The sequence below is a fragment of the Peromyscus leucopus genome, chromosome 2 (assembly GCF_004664715.2).
Source record: "Peromyscus leucopus breed LL Stock chromosome 2, UCI_PerLeu_2.1, whole genome shotgun sequence".
NCBI lineage: Eukaryota > Metazoa > Chordata > Mammalia > Rodentia > Cricetidae > Peromyscus > Peromyscus leucopus.
Window position 1 is genome coordinate 47,219,170 of NC_051064.1, and position 23,084 is coordinate 47,242,253.

Sequence of the window (23,084 nt, forward strand, 5' to 3'; positions counted from 1 at the left end):
CCAGGATCCTACCTCAGTAGGAAGTGCAGCATTCTGGAACGGAAAGCAAGTTACTGTGCAATGAATGGGGAGAGAGATAGTGAGTTCTTTATGAATGGGAAGTGAGGCAGTGAGTTCTTCACACCGGCAGTGCACCGATATTGCAGAGAGATAACGGGAGTGCTTACTGGGCCAGAGGATTTCTGAAGCACTGTGCTCAGTGGGAGAGGAAAAGGGAAGGTAGGGGTTAACGGCAGACATCACCAGCTTAAAAGTTTATTAATATCTGTGACAGCTTAAAAATATACCCCCAGATCCTTCTCTTTAAGTGATGGGGCTTAAGTGTGAGCTGGGTTTAATAATTCACTGCTGATAAGCAGCAAAGGGTACAAAGGCCACGTTCTCATCTCTGACACTAATCCATGGTGACTTTTGTCTTGGCTGCTCTATATAGAGGAAGAACAGTTGTTCCCAGGGAAGTGACAATTAAACCAAGACCTGCAGAATGAACAGGACTTGGGAGGATGTGATGCTGAGGGATTTGCATGTACAACAACTCACAGGTAAAGGCATGCAGCCCATGCAAAGGACTCTGGGAAATTCCTTTCAGATCCACACATCTCTTTCTTTATCCAAATCCAGCTGCATGCATTTATTTGTTTATTTTTCCAGTTACATTCAAAGTCACAATGTAATGAAATCTGTTCATACTAATGTGGAGGGCTAGTATCAGTTAGTACCATGCTCCAGTCCTATGCAATGGTTTAACTGTATATTTGACCTTTATGTGTACGATTACTTCATGGGAAGAGGTCCTCAAATCTCATAAGTGGACCCACGATAGTCCCTAGGTTAGGGACTCTCTGTAATCTTATCTTCGTGGTTTTCTTACAGTGGGGCAGAAGAGCGATGAGTGATAATCCAGAGTTATATTTCCTTAAGGAAAATCTTTCTTCATTCAAGTCCCAAGTTGATATTCACTTGACACTTTTTCAAGCCAAAGAATCTAGTCTTATCTGGCTGGGAAATTCAAACTAGAGCAGATCGCACAAAGCAGCCAGCATCTGGCAGGGCTTGTCTACGGGCACCGGGCCACACTGCCTATCCCATTTTCATATAAATGTTGAAGATGATGAATTAATCCCTGCTGTGACTGACATCTGCAGTAATTCCTAGCACCAAAGAACACAGAAAGAAAAAAAAGGAGTAACTGTTTGATATCCCAGAAACCAATATCACTCCTAATATTTCGAGCACTTCTCTGACATGGGAGATTGGATGGAAGACTCAGGGAGAAATGCTGAGCACACGGTTTTGAGTTTTATCTACAATCTAGAAGAGAAGTGGCTTTAGCAAAAAACCAACAGACCACGTGAGGAGCTTAAGGAACCGAACGGCTCACTGAAGCAGCCCAGGGACCGTTCTGGGCGCATCTGAAAGCCATTGTGTAAAGAGAGGGTAGTACGTGTGCTGTTATGAGTCAGGCCAGAAGCTGAGCCAGTGGTGCCTGGTAGACTGTTTCATCGCTGTGACAGTCATGGCAAGAGCCACTAGACACATGTGACCTCTGACCCCTTGGAATGTAGGTGTTACAAGTAGGGATACACATTTTTAAGTCTTTCATTTAGTTTCAGCTAAGGTCACCAGTGGCTGGTGACTACTATGTTGCTGATGACACATAAAGTAATGAACTAGAGAACATTGCTCTTTAAAACCACGAGCTGCTAGCTTGTCCTGGTTAGCTTTTAGTGTCAACCTGACACATTCAAAAGTCACTTGGGGAGAGAGAGGCTCAACTGAGACACTGCTTAGATCAGATTGGCCTGTGGCCCGAGTTTGTGAAGAACCGTCTTGATTAATAACTGACGCGGGAGGATCCAGCCCACTGTGGGCGCACCATCCCTAGGCAGATGGGCCTGGGCTATATCAAAAAGCTAGCTAAGCATGAGCCACAGGGAGTGAGCCAGGGAGTTACCTTCCTGCATGGTCTCCACTTCAGTTTTTGCTTTCAGGTTCCTGTTTTGAATTCTTGCCCCGACTTCCCTCGGTGATGGACAGTTACTAGGAAGTATAAATGGAAATAAGCCCTTTTCTTCCTAGGTTGCTTTGGGCCAGTGTTTTGTCCCTGCATCAGAAAGGAAACCAGGGCAAACTGAATGTGTAATCCTGGTATTCAAGAGGCAGAGGCAGAGGGATCACGAGTTCCAGGTCAGCCTGAACTACAGAGTGAGACTCTAACTGAAAAACATCAAGAAGCCAGCCAGCCAGCCCTGTGATCTTCTTAAAGAATGAAGATGTATCTTGTTTAATCATTACTGTGCTCGGCTTGGTGTCTGACATGCAGCTGTTGGTTCGTTTGTTTAAAAAGCTTATTAGCAGACATTCAGTAGAAGTCAGATCACTTAAGACACTGGAGTTAGTATTTCCCGAAGGGTCTTCATGGAGCTTTATACCCACAAATTGCTCTGTACCGAGCATGTATATTAGTGCATTAAAGAAAGCTGACCAGCTCTGTAAAGTGTTTCCTATAGCTCACTGTGGAACCTCCTCTTGCATAGTAACATTTGGCATCCCTTAGATCTAGCAGCTTCAGGCAAATACACTTTGGGAGATGCTGTAATAAGTCACAATGGAACTGAGAGGAAACCTTCTAGGTAGTTCCTAGAAGATAGGGACCCTTGTACAAATCAGTTGGTACATGTTTATGGATGGTGTAGAAGGTACCCTTTCCTAGCCCAAGCTAGAAGTAGTTGCTAAACCATTTCCATCCAGAGAACAGGGTGTGTGATTCCAGTCACTGCCAGGCTGCTATCATGGACTGAGTAGGCCTACAGAACTGGAAGACCATTGTTAGCTGAGAAGAGGAAGAAATCACAAGCTAAAACAAAATTACAGGAATGTATTAGTGTTCAAAAAGATTTTTAATTTGTATTTTAAGTCAAAAGGTTAAATCCTGAGAATTTGTTGTGATTAGAATATCACCCTTCATACAAAAGATGGGCTAATCTGAGACATGGGGTACTGTGAACCGGGCCGGGCATGCCTCCTGCAGGGAGGAAAGAAAAAATGACAAAACATGAATCTGATCAACACCAGGGTAGAGACAGCATCCTTAGTCACTCCTGATTTTGTGTCTTGTTAATGTCTTAGTAAAGAGGGATAAGAATCGACAGCAACAAAGCATAATTCCGGCAAAATTTTCTGCAGTTGTTGTACATACACTCATGCTTAAATTTGATAAACTTTGCAGAGGTCATTCCACGATTTAGACGAACTTTTTTATTTTTTTTAACAAATCCCCTTTGTCCTCTTTAAAACCTGAAGTTGGAAAACAACAACAGAGGTCTTTTCAGAGCAGGTGGAGGAATCTGAACCTTTTGTTTTCATTTACTTTTAATTAACGTGAGTGGCCTGCGAGGAGAGAGGCCAGCTCTGTTCTTGGTCCTGGCACAGGGGCTGTGTGAAGCCTCGGTCTTTGGTGGTAAGGCCTTCATGGCATCAGGCTTGATTTTCTTTTCCTGATACAGAAATGATTCACATTTGTGATAGAAAGCCTGAAAACCCCAAGGAGTGATGTATAAAAAAGCAGCGTTTTCTGTAATTCCATTAGGAGAAAGCCACTGTTGTGGAGCGAGGGGGCCTCACAGATAGTTTTGGTGCATGATGGGCAGAGGCAGAGAGAGCCCGAGATTGCAGCCTGCCCAGGTACATAGCAAAACCCTCTCTCAAAAACAGAAACAAACGTCTCCCTCAAAACCAAACCCGAGTCTATCAAAGCAAATAGTGATGAAAGAACTACTTCACCTCTTGCTCTGTTTCTTCCTTCCTTTATGGACATATGGTTATTAGTGATTCTGGAGTATAGATTCAAATCCTGTTTTTATTGTTGAATATTATATGCTGATAATTTTTCAGTTTGCATCATTTTAACTCTAACAAAATAATTTAGGGTGTAAAATAAATTAGATCACATCTCACTCGTGACTCGATTAAAAACAAAACAATGTGACACCTCCCTGCCCCCCCCCCCCAAGAAACCAACCACCTGTCATCCTACAAACCAGAACCCAAAGCTCCCTGGATATCAAGAGGGAAGAATAAATAGGTCTGGCAAAGATGTGTGACTGATTCTGCACAATGCAATTAGTTGACAATAATTCTTTGCTATTTTTCAAAGACACACTTGAATAAGTCTGCCAAAGCTCCTAAAACGTTCTCTGGCGAGCCTTCTGGCTCACCTCTGGGCACTTGGGTTGCCGTGAACAGACTGATGTCACCCTGAAGATACACACATACTCTCTCCTGCATGAATTCATGCACACATATACACGTGCATCATCTGAATTAGCAAAGTCAGTCTCATGAAGCAGACTCAGCTTTTCTCTGGGCCAAGTCTATCTCTCCTTTTGGCCATGGTGAGCTTCCAGGCAGGAAGGCCTCTAAACAAAGAGGGGAGGTCATCTTGAACAAGAGATGACAAGCCTGGTGATACACAATGCCAAAGATCCAAATCTCAGTCCATTAAGCCTGTATCACTACAGAGTTGATGTCCTTTAAGAATGGGGAAACTGAGACCCAGAGGCATCACAAGCCTCACCCAGGGTCAAACAAGTAATGCGGTAACATGAGAGTGGAAATGTCACTATACAGCTCAGACTGTAGGCTGCGGCTCTTTCTTCTACAGTGGCCGTGTCTAAGGTTGAGCCATTCGGCTGAAAAGCCCAGAACCGCCTGACACGCGGCTGTCTGGAGGCTTCTATCCAGATGATGCTCGGAAAGAAAGGATCCTTTCAAAAGCTCCACAATGGCTCTTCATTGCCAGCTATTCAGGGTGCAGCTTGGCTCATGCAAAAGCCTGCTGCTTTCACAGTGCTGACCTGATCTTGCCTTGCAGGCCAACCTTGCCTCCTGGACTCAGCCAGGCTTCTCCACGGGAAGAACAGGCTTGACCTGGCTGCCTCCTAGAGGGAACAGGGTCAGCCCCAGCGTGGGTTCAGATGATTTATGGTTAGGCTTTCATGAGACAAGGCTTTCTACAGCCTTGGTCCTCACATTGTTTTTCGACGCTCCCATGTTCGTGTGGTAGTTTGGGTGCTGAAAACTGTGAACAATTGTTAGGCAACAGGCACCTACCCGATAAGGATGGACCGAGAGACGTGCTTTGGTGTACCTAAATGTCAGTAATGAGGGATGGTGAAGAATGTGGACCACATGCTGTCCTGTCTGAGGTAATGGTAACAAGCGTGAAGAGATGGAAGAATACATATAACAAGCTTAGTAGAGGGGCCAGCGAGATGGCTCAGCAGGTAAAGGTGCCCACCACCAAGCCTGACAGCCTGAGTTCGATCTCTGGACCCCATATGGCGGAAGGAGATAACCAACTTCTGCCAAGCTGCCCTGCAGCCTCCCCGTGGGCACTCTCCAGTCCCGTCCTGTCAGACCCACAGAACCAGAACTTGTGCTTTAGCAAAACTGACTCCTCTACACAATGAGGTCTGAAACCGAGAGTGAATTAAGGAATTAAGTCCTAATTTCAACAACTGGACTTCATGTAGCCAGATCAGGCTCATACACACCCATTTCAAAACACCACCCCAGGAGGTGAGATGCAGGTCGTGTGGGGACTACCCTCCTGTCTGAACTGAAGATTTTGCTTTTGTAGCCTGCACCTCCAGGATGCATCTTTACTGTTAGAGATAAGGAAATGGAGCCCTGGTGAGAGATTCTTGGGCCAGGTCATCCTGGGGTCAGCGGGCACATTAGGATGAACTAGTTCCCTCCGTCATCACCAGTCTCTTTCTTACAGTAGCCCCACCAGCTCTTCAGTCACGGCTAGTGCTGCACTAACCCGCCCTCTTCGAATTTGCTTTTGTTTTCAGTGAAAGGCCATCAACACACTGGCTTGCTAGTCTTGCTTGCTAGTGATAATTCTGATTAGATCAGTTCTGTCAGCTGACTCCCAGGCAGCCAGGGCCAACAGCAGCAACCCGCTTATTCAATCACAGCCTGGCCCATTTTCCAATTACCAGCATCACTTGGGCATCCTTTCTCCCACCGTGAACTTGCATGAATTTGTTCATCTTCAGGGGCTGCACTTACACAAGAAATGGATTGTCTCGTCATCCTGCCAGCCCCCTGCTGGAGAGCAAGCAGAATGGCTTGTGTTTCTCTGGGTACCCAGGCTGCTGTTTGGCTGGAGAGGCTGAGTGGGGTCTCAGTGGGGCCATAAGGCAAGCTCTGGAGGCAGAAAGTCCTGCTGGCCTTCACTGGGCTGTCCAGGGGGACCTCTTCCCAGCTTTTGAATTCCAAATTGACTTTCTACTCAGAATCCTAACAATTGTCCTAGTTTGCCGGAGACCAAGGCTTTCCCAGGACATGGTACTTTCCATGTTAAGACACAGAGGGCAGGCTACCTTGCGTCTTCGGCACTAGGACACTGAGGTGGTATGAGCGTGTTCAACATTTCCTGGGTGAATCAATCTGTAATCTGGGGCAGGAGCATGTGCAGTCAGGTCTACAGTTTAAACACATCCCTTCACTGCTCTGCATCTTAATTTGCTTTGAATCTCTATTATAAATAAATCAGTCAGGATGACACGTTAGTCCCAATAAATGAGTAGCTAGGTTGCAATTATGAAATAAGGGTGGTACCAAGGAGGAATGGCTACATGTAATCCTTTTGAACAGAGGTACATCATCCTTAAACTACTCTGCCCAAATTTAAAAAAAAAAAAATCAAGTATTTATTATGTCCCAAGCAGCATGGACAATTCAGGCGCACATCTTATTTACTGGCTGCCCTCACAGAACTGACAAGCCCAAGGGAGAGACAGATACAAATAGAATTAAGTACGTTTGCTCTGAGGCCACCTAAGGAATCACTAGGATGGATGAAAGGCCATGAGAACCAGGGAAGGGAGAAGTCGGGTTGTTCTACTTACTGAGTACTAATTACTGTAAATTCATTATCTGACTTAATAACTAACATTTCTTATGTACTTAGTGTGTGTCTAATCTCCTAATTTTTATAATTACATTATGGTTACTCCATGATGAGGAAAATGATGGTTTCAGAAACTAAGTATCTTGTTAAAGGTTATAAGTTAGTAAGTGATGGTTTGGGGTTTGAGCCCTGGGACTGAGTCTTATGCTGGCTCTGTGTGATACTGAGTCCCCTACCCTTGTGGGGTCCTGGATCCTTCAGATAATCCACGTGCCAGATGCTCAGCCGGCACTGTTCCAATGCAGTCAGGTGAACCTTGACCCAAAAGACCGTGGCTGTCATGGTAGATGCACAGAGGGGAAGACCCAGGTGAGGCTCCAAGTTCCACATTGTGGAATTGTAAGCTTGACTCCAGGAATGGCCCACTAATGGTGGGGGACTTCCGGCCATGCTGCTGTTTTGAAGGAAACTGGTTGAACAAATGCTGCCCTTTGATCTCTAGCTGCATTACACTATGAAGAATGCATGAGCAGAACTTGAAGGCAAAGTCCTGAGTATTCATCCTCTGGGGATGAAGAAGATACTCATCGTTGTGTATTTTCTAGGCTGTGTTGTAAGTTTACCCCTTACAACATATCCTTCTTATATAAAACATGATCTCTGAACGATTCACTTTGAACATATGGAGTAGCGGACTGCACAACATAAGAATACATGGATTTGGGCTCAGTGAGCTGGTTCAGTGAGTAAAGGCCTCTGCCACCAAGCTAGATGTCCTGGTCCTGGGACCCTGTGATGGAAGGAGAGAACTGACTAACACAGTTGTTGTCTGCCCCCTCCCCCATGTACATGCACTTGTGTGCAGCTGCACGCACAGAGACAAAGGCAAGTCTACACACAAGCACACCCCACACAATAAATAAATGTAAGAAAATACTTGACAAATCTAAGTGTATTGATTTGATATGCTAGCTCTGATTGCAATATGTGCTTTGCCACATTAGGTGGCTTGTCAGGTATTCCAGCAATATTAGTGAGCACAATGTCATCAGTGCCAATCCACAAGTGCAACACTCTTAATGATGCCAGAAATGCTAAGCAGTACGAGCCTGGCACCATATGATTGTGAGTTTTAAAAATTGTTTTATTCTGTATGTATGGGTATTTCCCCTGCATATATCTGTGCACCATGTGCATACTTAGTGGCCACAAAAGCCAGAAAAGGTTGTTGAATTTGCTGGAACTGGTGTTACAGATGGCTATGAGCTGCCATGAAGGTGCTGGGAATCGATCCGGGGTCCTCTGGAAGAACAGCCAGTGCTCTGGAGAGCCCCTGTTATTGCTATTTTGGGGACAGGTTCTCTCTACGGAGCCCTGACTGGCCTGGAATGTCCATGTAGATCAGGTTAGACTCAATATTGCAGCCATCCTTCTGAGTATGCCTCTAGAGTGCTGGCATTATAGGCAATGCCTGGCCATCATAGGATCATTGAACTCAGAAGCATTCACAGTATCCAATCCTGTGATCTATGGGTTTGAGCTTGTATAAACAAGCAAACACACAATTCCACATAATTATTTTAACATTACCTACTACTTATTACAATTAATTTTCCTGTCACTATGATCAACAAAACATAAATGTGGGAAGAAAACAATCTTAAGTATGAGTTAAAGAAGTACAAACTTGGGGTGGGGGGGCACTCACTGCTTCTCTTGTTACTTCCACTGTTAACAAAGCCTGGTGAGGATAATCATGTTTTTCTCCCAGGCCCCCAAAGAAGTGCTTTGTAGAATCCTGGCTTGTTCAGGGCCTGGCTGTGAGGCTGGGACTGCAAGGCAGCTCCGGGTACCACCAGGTACTCCAGCTCCTGGGGCCTCTCTTCAACAACAGACTACAACAGTGAGGTTTCAGATGGCAAAGGAAGGCTTTCTCTCCTTGCTGACTTGCCCCAGCATTCCCCCACAATAGCCTTTATGCTTCTGTACATAAAGGAGAACTTGACGTCCAGCCCTATCCAGCTAACATTTGTGTGTGAACTCAGCAAAACGCGAAGTGTGAGTGTCTAGCGGAGCTCTTTCGGTGGCCTTTGGGGACTTGTTCCCGCTTACCTGGGCATGACCCTGGATGGGAACTTGACTCCATGGCCCAGCACAGTGCTTCGGGTCTTTTTACTGACAAGGCCCCTCTCTTTCCACTGCCCTTGACATTTTCTGAGATTAGCTTTATCAACAGTTTCCAGTATTTACACTCCCCTGAGCTGTTTGTACAACCTTTCACTCTTCGTGGTGGTTATTTACACTCAGCAGTTTTTATACAGGACAAACTGGTAAACCCACCACCACTGATGCCTGTAAGTTTCTTTCCATATGAGTCCTATGATGATGTCCAAAGATAACTCAGGGGCTGCCCCAAAAGCTTTCTGAGAATCCAATGGAAAGAAAGTGAAGGTGATCATCTCTTCTTTAACCGATGATGTGAGAGACATCTCAACTTTATGCAAAGTAAACTGTTTGGTGTGTATTCCATGGTGCAATTGTAGATCATGAATTAAACTCCTAGAGGTAACATAAGATTCACCAACATCTTCTTTAATAGTTATAGATGTAGTACATGTATAGCTAATATGTCATTATTTGCTTATTTGTTTGTTTATTATTGATTAATTGATTGTATTTTGCTTCTTTAGTCCCTGGGACCTTGCTAACTCCAAGAGGGATACCCCCCCCCCTAGATAGTTAATACCTGAGGTGGCAAACGGTTTACTCATGAGTTGTTCACACATAGTTACTAGAAACCAGCCAATCTAGAGCCCACAGCCAACCACCTCCCACATTAGGTTGTCAGACCAAAGACGGTGAGGCAAGGTAGCAGAGGACTGACTGGAAGAGCCTGTGTGCCCCGAGCCTATTGAGATCCTTCAAATGAGTCTACCCTAAGCCTGTTTCTCGGCCCGCTTGGCTCCTCTCTGATCTGCTGCTTCTCCACACAGCTGGGCCCAGCTCTTACTGTGGGGATATGTGACTATACCATTCCAGTGGCAGTCATGTGAGCTGTTGACCTCAGGTACCCAAATCCTAATAAAACATCGTTTCAGTTGTGGGGACAAAGACAGGTAAACAGTAGAGCTGACACCTGGGCTCTGTACTTCGGTCAACATTCAAAAACACTTGTACAAAACTAACTTTGCCAACTATATTTAGCAAAACTACACTTTAACTCTCTCAAGAGAAAAAAACAACTCATGGTTTTAATATAAAGCCACGTATCCTATTGGGTAGACAGGTACTCACTAGTGCCACTGGGGACATCTGTAAGGCAAGCATCCACATTAGAGTGAACCCGTTACAAGGGTTTTGAGGGTCCTTGATTTCTCAAGCACATAGTAAAGCCAACAGTGAAAGGGACTTTTGAAGAAAATAAACCCAGAGGATGGAGGGACAGACCAGTGGTTAAGAGCACCTGTTGCTTTTTCAGAGAACTCAGGTTTGATTCCCAGCACCCACCCGGCAGCTCACAACCACCTGTAACTCCAGTTCCAGGGGATTTGAGACCCTCTTCTGGCCTCCACAGGCACTGCATGCATACATGGTACACAAACATACATGCAGGGAAACACGCATTCACAAAATAAAAATAAATCTCTTTTAAAAGCAATAAAATAAAAGCAGACTCCACTCATCTGTATAAAAAGCTAGAGCTTACTCTCAAATTTTTTTAATCTCAAATGTTCTTAATCTCAAATGATAAACCCACAATGGCTTCACCCCAGGGGAGTCAGTAAAAAGAGCAAATTCCCTATGACACGGAACTCTTCCTTAGCTTACTTCTCTCTGTGTCCTTGGAAGTTTAATTTGACTTTGCGTGCCTAGCAGCTGACACACAGTGAGTGTTAAATGTTCATTTACTGACTAAGAAAATAAATGTGTCTGACCATCACTGACTAGTGATAGATCAAAGAAGTGTCTCAGCCAGGCAGTGGTAGCGCACGCCTTTAATCCTAGTACTCGGGAGGCAGAGGCAGGTGAGTCTCTGAGTTTGAGGCCAGCCTGGTCTACAGATTGAGTTCCAGGACAGCCAGGGCTACACAGAGAAACCCTGTCTCAGGGAAAAAAAAAATAGAAGTGTCTTTAAGAAATTGAGTAAATGATTTTTTTTTTTCAGAGTTAAGCATAAATCTAGCTTCCTTGGCCCAAATCATTATATAGGAATAATGTCACCACATTATCTCACCTCCTGGAGAGCAACTTAAGACAGTTATCTGGTTGCAGTAGACATTCTGATGCACCCTGGTCCTTTGCTGATCGAACGCTACCCCAGCTTTCCGTAGTTCTCACAGTGTGTGGTGACGCACTGCTGAGACACTTACCAAGGGCTCTAGCTCCTTGCGGTCTATGAGGTTCATCTCCGTGACGAAGTAATAGAAGTGTTTGTAGCAGGTGTTGACGTGAGCCTCTGCACCCATCACAATGACCCGGTCAAAGTGGTGGATGTAGACATGGACGAAGACCCGAAACAGGCGGCACAGGATCTTCTTGCAGATCTGAAGGAAGTTCTTTGGGAAGGGAACACCTAGAGGAACAAAAAGAAAAAGGTATGAAGCCGCTAGGAAGGATCTTTTCCCCTTATGTCCAAGAGGAGAGAAAGGGTGGCTGGGAGATACGCTGTGGTGGGGGAGGGGGAACTGGTACTCCTTACCACACAGGACCCAGGGGGAAAAGGGCTGTAGCAGATTAAAAAGCACCATCTCACTTCCGGGTCCAAGTAGGTGGCTACTCCACTCTAGGGACCAGTGGTCAGAGAGGATCGGGGCCTTGGGGATATCAGAACTTTGGAGTTTTCAAGGTAATTTCGGGAATCTGGAGTTTTGTGCAAACCTGTTATCTTTGAAAAAGGTTAACAATTAATCTGAAGTTCTGAAAATTCCTGCCACTGAAGGAAAACATCTCTCCACATTAGATGCACCCCACAAAGCTACCCATTCGCAGATTTTGATTGAAAGGTTTTCCCAAGGTGTTGTCGCCAAGGTGGACAATTCGCAGACCTCATGTGTGCCATCACTCGGCTCCATCTCTTTGAGGGGTTATGTCTTCGTGGTGGGGCAAGGGCAGGTGGCTGGAAGAGCCATTCCAATTTCCCCATCTGATGACCACAACTTCCAGCTGGGTGGAAGCAGCAAGTAGCAGAATGGCAGGGCCACTTCCCCTCTCCCTCTGAAAAGCTTCTTACACTCTTGCTATTTACCCTGCCTTTAATGGGAAGCCAGTTGTAATGGACTTCAAAGTTAAACAGACTTTGTTTGAATTCCTGGTTGTCTCTCTTTTCCAGCTCTATGACTAGGCCCAGTTATTTACTCTTTGGTTTCTTGGCTTTAAAGGAGGGTTCAGAGCAAGGCTTTCCTTGCACAGTGGGTGGGTGGGTGGGAGGTAGTCACAACGTGCAAGATCTTCCTATAGGGCCTAGAACAGAGAGGAGCTCACAAATGGGGCTGACCCAACTCTCTGCATCCAGGCACTGTTACAAGGAAAATGTCCTTGTCCAGAAAAGACAGGTGTAACCACCAGCTTCCAGGTCACTGTCGAGTTGTGACATAAGGATGCCCCACATCCTCAGAAGCCTGGGGTTTCGCTGTTCTTAGCTCTGCAGGGATCTGGGGCAGTTGTCTGCCATGAGATGTTCTGTCGGGTGAATCTCCTGGTATCGTTCTCCCTCCAGGGCAGAACAGGAGAGGCGGAATCTGTCTGGCAGTCAGCTGTGATGGGATCTGCCTCTCCAAGTCCCTGCATGGATGCCAGCTTTTCTTGAAAGTCAAAGGCAACACACTGAACAAAGCCAGGGAGAATGTGGGTGCAGCATAGTGGCTGAATGATGTGGCAACAGGTGCTGGGATCCAGGGATGAGGAAAAACCAGAGCAAAGATGGGGTGGGAGTAGCGACTTGAGTTCTGGAGCTTTCTCTGGTGAAATGGGGCCACTAATCCACCATTGAATGTTGACAGAGGACCCAGAATCTTCCAAAGAGTGTCCTATACAGATGACTGGACTCCCTCTAAGACAAGCGAGGCAAGCTGAAGAAGGATGTATATGTCATCTTTCCCTGTGAAGTAGTTTTATTATTCCCATTTCACAGATGAGTAACACAGAGGCTCTGGAGCATGGGCTAAAGTTTTATACAACAGTGGGGCTGGGATTTCAAATCAGTCAAATTCTAGAATCCAAAGTACAGGTACCTTTGCAGTTTGACTTGCCTTTGTGTGAGAGACACCACTCAACAGCTCACCGTAATGAAGTATTTGAAATCACTCTTCAACGGCACAGGGGCACAAACAGGGGTGATGGAGAGAGAAAGGAGGGGAGAAGAAGTCCACAGCATCGGACAGTGCCTTCCCAGGTCCAGGTCAGCTAACAGGTACTTAGCTGCCAATGGGGAGAAATGCTTTTGGAAGAAGGGAGAATTTTATAATGAAGAACAACTTTATCCAGCCTGTAGGGTGGGAAGTAAGAATCTGAAATCCCTTTTTCTTAATCACTGACTACCTTGCTCATTTTCCATAACCTTTTCATGTGTATGTCTCGCATTGTGATTAGTTCTAGGGACAGTGGCCGTCTTTCATACTTAAGTTCTACTTTTAAAACTATCTGGGACGTGCTCGCTTCAGCAGCACATATACTAAAATTGGAACGATACAGAGAAGATTAGCATGGCCCCTGCGCAAGGATGACACACAAATTCGTGAAGCATTCCATATTTTTGTGGCTATTATGTAGAACTGAATAGTATTGTAAAATAAAAAAAAAGGAAAAAGAAAGGAAAAAAATATCTGGGACAAGTGAGGCAGGGAACATATCATGGATCAAAACTGATCGAGAAAGGACAGTAGTTTTATTTCAGTAATATGCGAATCCAGCACCTCCTGCTTTGGAAAGGGGGAGAGCCCACAGCAGACATGAGAGCTTTTTGCCAGTCCTGGTATAGTTTTGACATGGGATGCTGCGTGCTGTTTTTGGAAGAAGGGAGAACTCTGTAATGAAGTACAATGCTATCTAGCCTATAGGATAGGAAAAGAATCTGAAATTCCTTTTTCTTAATCATTAATGAACTCCATTGTTCTTTCAATCTAGGTTTCCAGGTGGTAAAAGATTAGCTGCAGTCAGTGTACTCAATCAGAAAGTTATGTAGGCCAGTGTCCACCAAGTCTCCACTGCAGCAGACTGCATGTCTTAGGCCAGTGTCCACCAAGTCTCCACTGCAGCAGGCTGCATGTCTTAGGACAGTGTCTACCAAGTCTCCACTGCAACAGACTGCATGTCTTAGGCCAGTGTTCACCAAGTCTCCACTGCAGCAGGCTGCATGTCTTAGGCCAGTGTTCACCAAGTCTCCACTACAGCAGACTGCATGTCTTAGGATAGTGTTCATTGCAGCAGACTGCATGTCTTAGGATAGTGTTCATTGCAGCAGACTGCATGTCTTAGGACAGTGTTCATTGCAGCAGACTGCATGTCTTAGGACAGTGTTCACTGCAGCAGACTGCATGTCTTAGGACAGTGTTCACTGCAGCAGACTGCATGTCTTAGGACAGTGCTCACTGCAGCAGACTGCATGTCTTAGGACAGTGTCCACCAAGTCTCCACTGCAGCAGACTGCACGTCTCAGGTGTTTGGAGTTAAACTCTGATTAGTTCAATTCATGACAATCATCCTGGACAGGTAGATAAGAACTGAGATAGAAAATGAGGAAGGTAACCAGCAGATCTCTAAGTGATCTACAGTTGATAACTGAGTCTCAAGAGATGCCTTTCCTCTGCCCTGCCCAGTCTACCTCACATCCTGTGACTCTCAGATTAAAGCTGGGAAATTTTAAGACTCTAAAGGGAAAACATATTCCAATGAGTGATCTACAAAGAAGTGACAGACCAAAAATCCCAGGACTTTGATGCCCTGGGGTCACGTGGCATGCCTTGGTCTTTAGAAATGGGCCAGTACTAAAACAGAATTAGTCAACCCAAAGTAGGACTAGGGTAAGATCAGATTCCAGAATGAGAGGAGGGAAACATGTCTGGGCAGAGGTCAGAATCCAAGGCACTCACTCATGAGGTTCGAGCAGGACTCTGTTCCAGCCTGAGCAGGAGGCAGGCAGGCCAGGGAACTGGGGCAAGGGTGAGGTGGGTCTGAGGGCTGGGTGCTGACGAGACAGCTCCTCAGCCCTGGCGGCTGCTCCAGAGGTCTTGGTACTCTGTCAAGAGCCAGCATCTGAACAAAGCCTGCTGCGTTTATGAATTGTCTAACCACAACGTTCTGATCGCCAAGCCCCATTCAGCGAGAGAGCTAAACCCAGCACAGAATGTAACTTTCTCGGGGGGTCTGGGCAGACTTCCCTTTCATCTCTGACTTAGTAAATCTCCTTTCTCCCAAAGAAAATTAAATAAGAATTCCACGAAATTCTGAGCTTTAACCCATTTTTTTCTTGCTTGCTTTTTCTTTCCTCTCCCCTCCCTGCCAGTAGGCCCTCAAATACCCATGAATATTTACGTTTCAGACTCTCTAAAGAAAAACAAATTTGTGGCTTGTGTGATTCCTTCTATCCTGGTATATAGACCAGAGTGAGGGGAGAGCACGCTTCAGAGAAGGCAGAAGGTTGACGGAGGGTCCGAAGCCGGGCAAGACTTAAAGGGGCAGCTTCTGAGCTGTGCCATGTTCATCCTTTCCCCTGGTGAGAAGAACCAATGCTTGGCAATGAGAATGTGGCCTGTGGTCGTGCTGGGCTGAAACCTGGGCTCTGGAGGTGCAGAGCAGAAGGACCCATCTCTGTGGACGCTGGAGAGCGCTCCAAAGCAACGTGCTGATTCCTCAACCCTTGTAGACACCTAGTCACTGACTGTTCTTCCCTCATCCGGCGGCGTCAGGGCTGTGACATCTGCTGTCTTTCGCCTGAGGTCTTCTTATGCAGGTCACAGACTATTGCACAGCTATTAAGAATCCTGCTTTAGGACTATGCCCTAGATAAGGACAGGGGCTGCGTCCGTCTCCCTCACAGAAGACCCCTTACTGCCGAGCATAGAGCCTGGGCAGGATGGACATGAATACCTGTTTAGATTACTCTCCGAGTAGGGTGGAGCTCCTCTGTCATCGGCTGACAGCAACATCAAAGCTCAGAAAGGGAAAGGACCAACTCAGGGCATCCAGAGCGTCCAGGGCTTGTGATGAAAGGGGTCTGAACGCAAGTGTGCGAATTCTAGAGACCATTGCTTTCCGCCCTGCTGGGAAGCTGAACAGAGTTCTCACGGCTCCTTTTATTCCACCCAGTTGGCAGGATCAGAGAAACAAACTTGTTAGAAGATGAAAGTGGAATACGGTATAGCCTGGCTCTTACTTCTCCAAACCTAAGTGCCAGGGCTAGGGCACTGGTTAAACATCGGATTGGGCATCGATCAGACCTGCGTCAGATTCCAGCTGTGGAGCCTCCACGCTGCCCACCCTGGGGCAGGTTTGCTACTGTAACTTCCAGGAGGCTCAGTGTCCTTAGCTGAGGAATGTTGACACTGAAATGTGGGGTTGGAGCTCAGGCAGACATACAGAGGCACACAGCAGACGGGGTCAGGTACTCCTATTGTTATAGACGCTCTTCCTTGTCACAGCTGAGACGGTGCCAGGGGGGCAAAGGAAAGAGGGAAGATGAAGATGCCCTTTCCCAACGACAAAGAGTTCTCTGAAAAGTCGATACGGAAGAAAACTGGTATGGGGGCATACCATGTGAGCTGTCCAAGGAGCTGGTCAAGACACAGGAAACCTAGCGCCCCAGTCCATCCTTCAGGGACCCCAATCTCACGTCAGTCACAACAACTTGAAATGTCCATCTTTGTCCTTTAAGCCGCCGCCATGCAGACTTGAGGGCATTTGTGCAGTCCCTTTTGTCTTTGGAGTCCAGTAATAGGAGTGTGCATGTGAAAATCCCTCTACAAGTCATAAAAATCACTCATTTTTAATAGCTCGTGAATACAAACAGTATCCCACACACGTGAGAAAAGAAAACAGACTTCTGGCAGCAACACTAAGGACATACCATTTCCAGGACTCTTGCAAGACAAAACTGGGAAGAAACGAACACAGATGTTTCTTAAGACTTTACATCCCCTCCTCTTTGTTTACTCCCTCTTCCTCTCCCTCCCCAGCCACACTGCCCTGCCTCCCGAAAAACCATTCTAATCTGCAGAAGCCTCATGCTCTCTCTCCAGGATGCGGCGGCACACTCAGCTGCAGAGAAGAGAGTCCTTTCAGCAGATGTTTTGTGTTATCTCGATGTGCGCCTCAAGAAAGTGTCTGTTCACCATGCCAAAGAAAACAATTGCGTGTAGCAGGACTTTGTTCCTCTGCCTAAAAAGAAAAACGTCCCCAAACAAGCTGACAGCTGCAAATGGTTAGAAATAAACCGGCCACCCCTCTACTCTCCATCTCCCTTCCTCGGTCCTTCCCTGGCCCCTTTGTGTTGGCCTCTAGTCTCTCACCGTGGTTGCCGCAGAAGAAAGGGGAAGATTAACATGTGATTATATGTTCTAAACAGATTATTAATTCGTTCAGACATGCTATTTTCCCGGCACAGAAAGTACTGTTTCAGCCACACAAAGGAGCAACTGTAAATGCAGTATGCGGCTTCTGCTTCTCCGGCATCCACAACCCAGCTGCCACAGGCTGCCCCTCACCCACACCCAGCTCCTGGATCCAAGAAAACCAGAGTCCAGTAATCCTTACGGATGGACAATAAAAGCAATTAGGAAGAAAGGAAGAAAAGAAAGAGGGAGAGGAGAAAGGGAGGGAGGGAGGAAGGGAGGGAGGGAGGCAAGCAGGCACGCAGCAGGCTAACCTTAGTCGTCTGGGACAAGAGTGGTGGCCTATGAATGTAATCCCAGTACTCAAATAGGACCAAGACCCTTTTCTTGGAGGTGATATTTTGAGTATCTTCACAAAGAAAAATATCCTTTATTCACTAGTAGTCTTCCATTTTTGTGAAGGGTCGTTAGTCTTACATCTTGTCTGGACTATTTCTCATCTACAAACCACCCTTTAACCACAGGGCCCCTCTCCCCCCAGCCCCCCACCCCACCCCGATCACGCCACCAGTACTGCTTCCTGTAGCACCTCCTGCAAGGCATGCACCTTCCCCTCCCAGGCTCCCTCATTTTATTACCACAGTTCTCTCTCCACCTGGCAGGCGGGGAACCTTCCTAAAGTGCAAACCTATCCAAGAGCTCAGTCTGTATAGGACTCCAAGGCCACTAGCTTGCTGCCTCCCCAGTGACATTAAAGCTACTAAACGTGATTTCCCACACGTGCATCTCTCTATATGCAGAGATTCATCTGAATCTTACAGTCTGTAACTGTACTGCAGCTATTAGGAGCCAAGATTCTCGCACGTGTGTCTGACTTGGGGGTTTAGGTGGATCTCTTGACACATACCAGAGTTTTGTTTTTTGGGGCTTTGTGTTTTGTTTTGAAGGCAATTACTTTTATACATAAGTGTTTGCCTACATGTGTGTATGTACAGCAATATGCATGCCTGGTATCCATGGAGGCCAAGAGAGGGCACTGGATCCTCTGGAACTGGAGTTAACTGGTGAGATGCTGTGCAGAAGCTGGGAACTGAATTCTGCAAGAACATCAAGTCCTCTGCAAGAATATCAAGTGCCCTTCACCACTGAGCCATCTCTTCACCCCTACCCCTTTCCGAATACTTTTAAAAGAATGTGATTATGTATGTTCACGGTAGAAGCTGTGCTAGAGTGCAGTGTCCAAGGAGTGTCATCGAGCTGGAGGTACAGGGAGCTGGGAGCCACCTCCCGTGGATGCTGAGAATCGAACTCATTCTCTCCAAGAGCAGTGTGCGCTCTTAACCTCTGAGCTATCTCTGTAGTTCCCCATGGATTCTTGTCTGGCCAACACCCATTTGTTATCCAAACTTCAAGTAAACTATTATTCCCTCCAGAATGGTCTCTTGGCTCCCACCCTCAGTCTAGTTCCCTAACAACCTGTATTTCTCCCATGTTGGGACTTTACACACAGTATCTTGTATTGTCTTTTTTTTTTTTCCTTTTTCCTGCCTTTGGTTGCTGTTTTTCCCAGAAGACCATGACATTTGTAACATAAGAGAATATATCTGGTCAAAGTTATACCCCTGTCAGCTACTGTACCCAGCATATGATGGTTCTCAGGAATATAACTTATAATCCTCCTCAATTTCACATGTCAGGTCCTCAATGCCCCATAATGACAGTATTGGCTGGAGGTGGCGACAATAAGATCAGAAGAGCAGCAATTTCATAAATGGTCTTAGCCCCTCCCTTAAGAAAGTCCCTGTAACCTTGTTTGGTTGCACACACCTTTAATCCCAGCCCCCGGGGGTGGGGGAGGGGGGGAGTAGAGGCAAGCACATCTCTGAGTGCAAGGCTAGCCTGGTCTACAGAGTGAGTTCCAGGACAACCAGGGCTACACAGAGAAACCCTGTCTCAAAATAAACCTAAAAAGAAACATTAAGAAAAAAAAAAAAATCCCGATGTGATGTCACGGCAGCCCACTGTCCATGAACGTGGCCCTCATCAGATCTGCATGTGCCGTGCCTGGCTGGACTCCCAGCCTCTGGAACTGTGGAAATGAAGACATGTTTATTGGTCCCCGCAGTTCTGCTACAGCAGCCTGAGTGGTGAGAGTCGGGGAAAGAGCTTCACGGGTGAGCAGGTAAGCGCGAGGAATATGTCCGTAATGAGCACTTACTCTTGCAACTTCCAGCTTTGGCCCTCCAGTCACACTCCGAGAATCATCACTAATGAAAGGACCCCGGGAAACCGCTGCAGACCGATGCACGTTACCCTTGTCACGTCTAAGGCAATTGGCCGCGGGGAACACTAACCCACATTTCTCTCTCAGTATCTCAGAGAAGTACATCTTTCACTCAGCTTTTCACTGGTAGTGAGGAAGAGGCATTTCCTTCCGCAAATCAGGCTTCACATTTATATTCAAGTGCCTATTTGTATCTAGACAGAAAAGCCTCAACAGGCAGAACTCTGGAGTTTCTAACATTTGCAATGATACAGGAGTGATTGACAAACAGTCCAGGGACACATAATGATGGAGGGGTAAGGGGAAGATGGGGGGTGGGGGTGGGTGAGGTGGGATGGGGGTGGAAGTAACTAATATTAGTAATTTATTCTGTGGTGTTGAGGACTGGACCCAGGGCCTTGGATGTACTGAGCAAGTTTTATTGCACTGAAATATGATTTGACCTTCCATGGGAAGTGGAGAGGATCCAGAAAGACTGGTGAGTCAGCCCCGGTGTGAAAGAGAGCTCTCCAGATCCAAAAAGCAAGAAGTTAGTCTGAAGCTGGAACATAGCTATTGGGAATCTCTCCAGATGGAACAGGTCTAGGAAGGTTCAAGTCAGACTCATAGTGCACACACTGCAGGGCACAGGCTGAGGGAGGCTGTGACCGCCTGGTGCACACACTGCAGGGCACAGGCTGAGGGAGGCTGTGACCGCCTGGTGCACACACTGCAGGGCACAGACTGAGGGAGGCTGTGACTGTCCGGATACACACACACACACACACACACACACACTCACTACAGGGCACAGGCTGAGGGAGGCTGTGACTGCCTGGTACACACACACACACACACACACACACAAACACACACACTCACTACAGGGCACAGGCTGAGGGAGGCTGTGACCGCCTGGTACACACACACACACACACACACACACACACACACACACTCTCACTCACTACATGGCACAGGCTGAGGGAGGTTGTGACCGCCTGGTACACACACACACACACACACACACACACACACACTCACTACAGGGCACAGGCTGAGGGAGGCTGTGACCGCCTGGTGCACACACTGCAGGGCACAGGCTGAGGGAGGCTGTGACCGCCTGGTACACACACACACACACACACACACACACACACACACACATACACACACACACTCTCACTCACTACAGGGCACAGGCTGAGGGAGGCTGTGACGGCCTGGTACACACACGGACTGCAGCCCACAGGCTGAGGGAAGCTCTTTCCACCCCAGATAAGGCAGGGCCCAAGCAAGCAATGGTGTCACTCTGTGTGCATATGAGATCAATTAAGGTGAACAGGCGGGAAAGAGGAAACCCAAACCACCCTCTCCGATCTGACTGGGGGATGACAATTGGCCTAAATTCGTGAACCAAACTGTGTAATTTAACTACGTGATTTGCTTAGTTAAGAACCAAGAGTGACATATTAAAAAATTTCAAAGATTACATTAATAGAGTGGGAGGCTGAAATGAGTGGGAGTGGTGTGGACTTGGATGCCTGAAGGGAGAAGATCTAGAAATCTAGTTTTTCCTGTGAAGCCTTCTCATTGTTAAGTGTTGGTTAATATTAAAAAAAAAAAAAACTTAAAAATATTCTTGGTATTTTATGTATCACCATTTACTTTTATATAATCGATTCAGCCTAGCTAAGTATAAGCTTTTGACCCAATTTTTAAAAAATAAATTAACACGAGGCTACGCGAGTAATAACAGCATGCAGGAAGCAGAGGCGGAAGATTATGAACTCAAGGCTATCCTGGGCTACACAGAAAAACCCTGTGAAAACAAAAATAAAAACTCCCAACTCTTCTTGAGTTTGATTTCCCAGAACTCATGATGGAAAGAGAACCATCTCCTGGTGGTTTTCCTATGACCTATATACACACACACAATAATAATAATAATAATAATAATAAAATAAGAATTTAATAGCAACATAAAAGTTTGGGCATGTAAAAGAGACACAGGAACCAATGTAAAAGACCTCCCAAATGGCCAACATTAGAACCCTCTGACCAGCAAAATCGATGTAGTAGCACTGGATTATAACCCAAGGTATAAAATAACTATCCACAAAGCCACACTGATACAACACACAGTGGAAAAATAAACCAGGAGTTTGCAAAGTGTCTGTGCTGCAAGAGTTGAAATAGTTTATGCAGATGCCATCTGGAGGCAGAGGAGCCCAAGTGTGGTCCTTGGGGGTGACTTGCTTCCTGGAGAGTGTGCTCCGGAAGGGGTGTGACTTCACACAGGAGGAGTCTGACAGACGTACCCCTGGTCAAGCCATCTCGGCCAACGCGAACGGGAGTAACCGTGGTTCATGGAGTATTCTTCTGATGGGATGTGATGAAAGCCACTCGCTGGTGAAGTCTCTTTCACCCAAACCCATCAGGCCCACTGTGTGATGACAATAAACAAAACAAACAAACAACAAACAACAACAACAAAAGCAAACAAACTCAAATTAGGGAACATGTTACAAAATATTGGACCAATGCTCCTTCAAAGGTTGACGTTCCTCAGAGACCAGGAAGGTCTGCTCCACCTGGGATTGTTCTTTTAACTCTAATAAGTGGTCCTGGAGCTTCCGTGTATGCACGCACATATATACACACGGGCACATCTGCATCACAGCTCAGAGGAGTGCAGGGAGGGAGACAGACGACAGATGTAACTGGTAATTAGATGAGTTTGGAGACAGAAGGACACCAGTGACAACCAGCAAACTTCAAATACAGAGTGGCGTGCGGGAGCAGCGAGGATCCAGCCTCAGGTCTTCACCTGTAGCAGAGGTGTGATGAACTCACAGAAGATGTTACAATATGGAAAACCTGGTATCCGGTGTATGGATGCTCGGGCCTACCCTCTGCGACTTTTCCGTAGACTTAAAACTGCTCCATATATATTTTAAAACACCCATGAGTCAAAAAAACGTTGACTCCAGGGGCTATGAGTTTATGCCCTTGTACATAAAATATATTTATGGATAAAAATATCTGATTGGAGCTAGGTGATGGTGGTGCACGCTTTTAGTCCCAGCACTTGTGAGGCAGAGGCAGGCAGATCTCTGTGAGTTTGAGGCCAGCCTGGTCTATAGAGTGAGTTCCAGGACAGCCAGAGCTCCACAGAGAGATCCTGTCTTGAAAAATACAAACAAACAAACAAACAAAAATATATGATTGGAACTAGTTTGGCAAGCCCATTATTCAATAATTACCCAGAATCTCTAGATGGTAACAGAATATTGAACTAAAAGCAGGTGCCTTTGGAGTGGGATCCTATGACAGCTTGTCTCTGATTCCATTG

General features: G+C 46.2%; 1 protein-coding gene and 1 non-coding gene across 3 annotated transcripts in view; one reads left to right on the forward strand and one right to left on the reverse strand.

The window, feature by feature from the left end:
• The window catches only part of Mob3b (MOB kinase activator 3B), a 184,703-nt gene that overhangs the window by 16,252 nt on the left and 145,367 nt on the right, over positions 1-23,084 (reverse strand). For both annotated transcript variants that reach the window (XM_028878497.2, XM_037202494.1), the window contains exon 3: positions 11,293-11,495. In XM_028878497.2, the coding sequence (XP_028734330.1) occupies positions 11,293-11,495 (203 nt within the window). The remainder of the gene's footprint in view (positions 1-11,292; positions 11,496-23,084) is intronic.
• Positions 13,569-13,675, forward strand: LOC114699424. Its single transcript, XR_003735527.1, has one exon. It is a non-coding gene; the product is annotated as a U6 spliceosomal RNA (small nuclear RNA).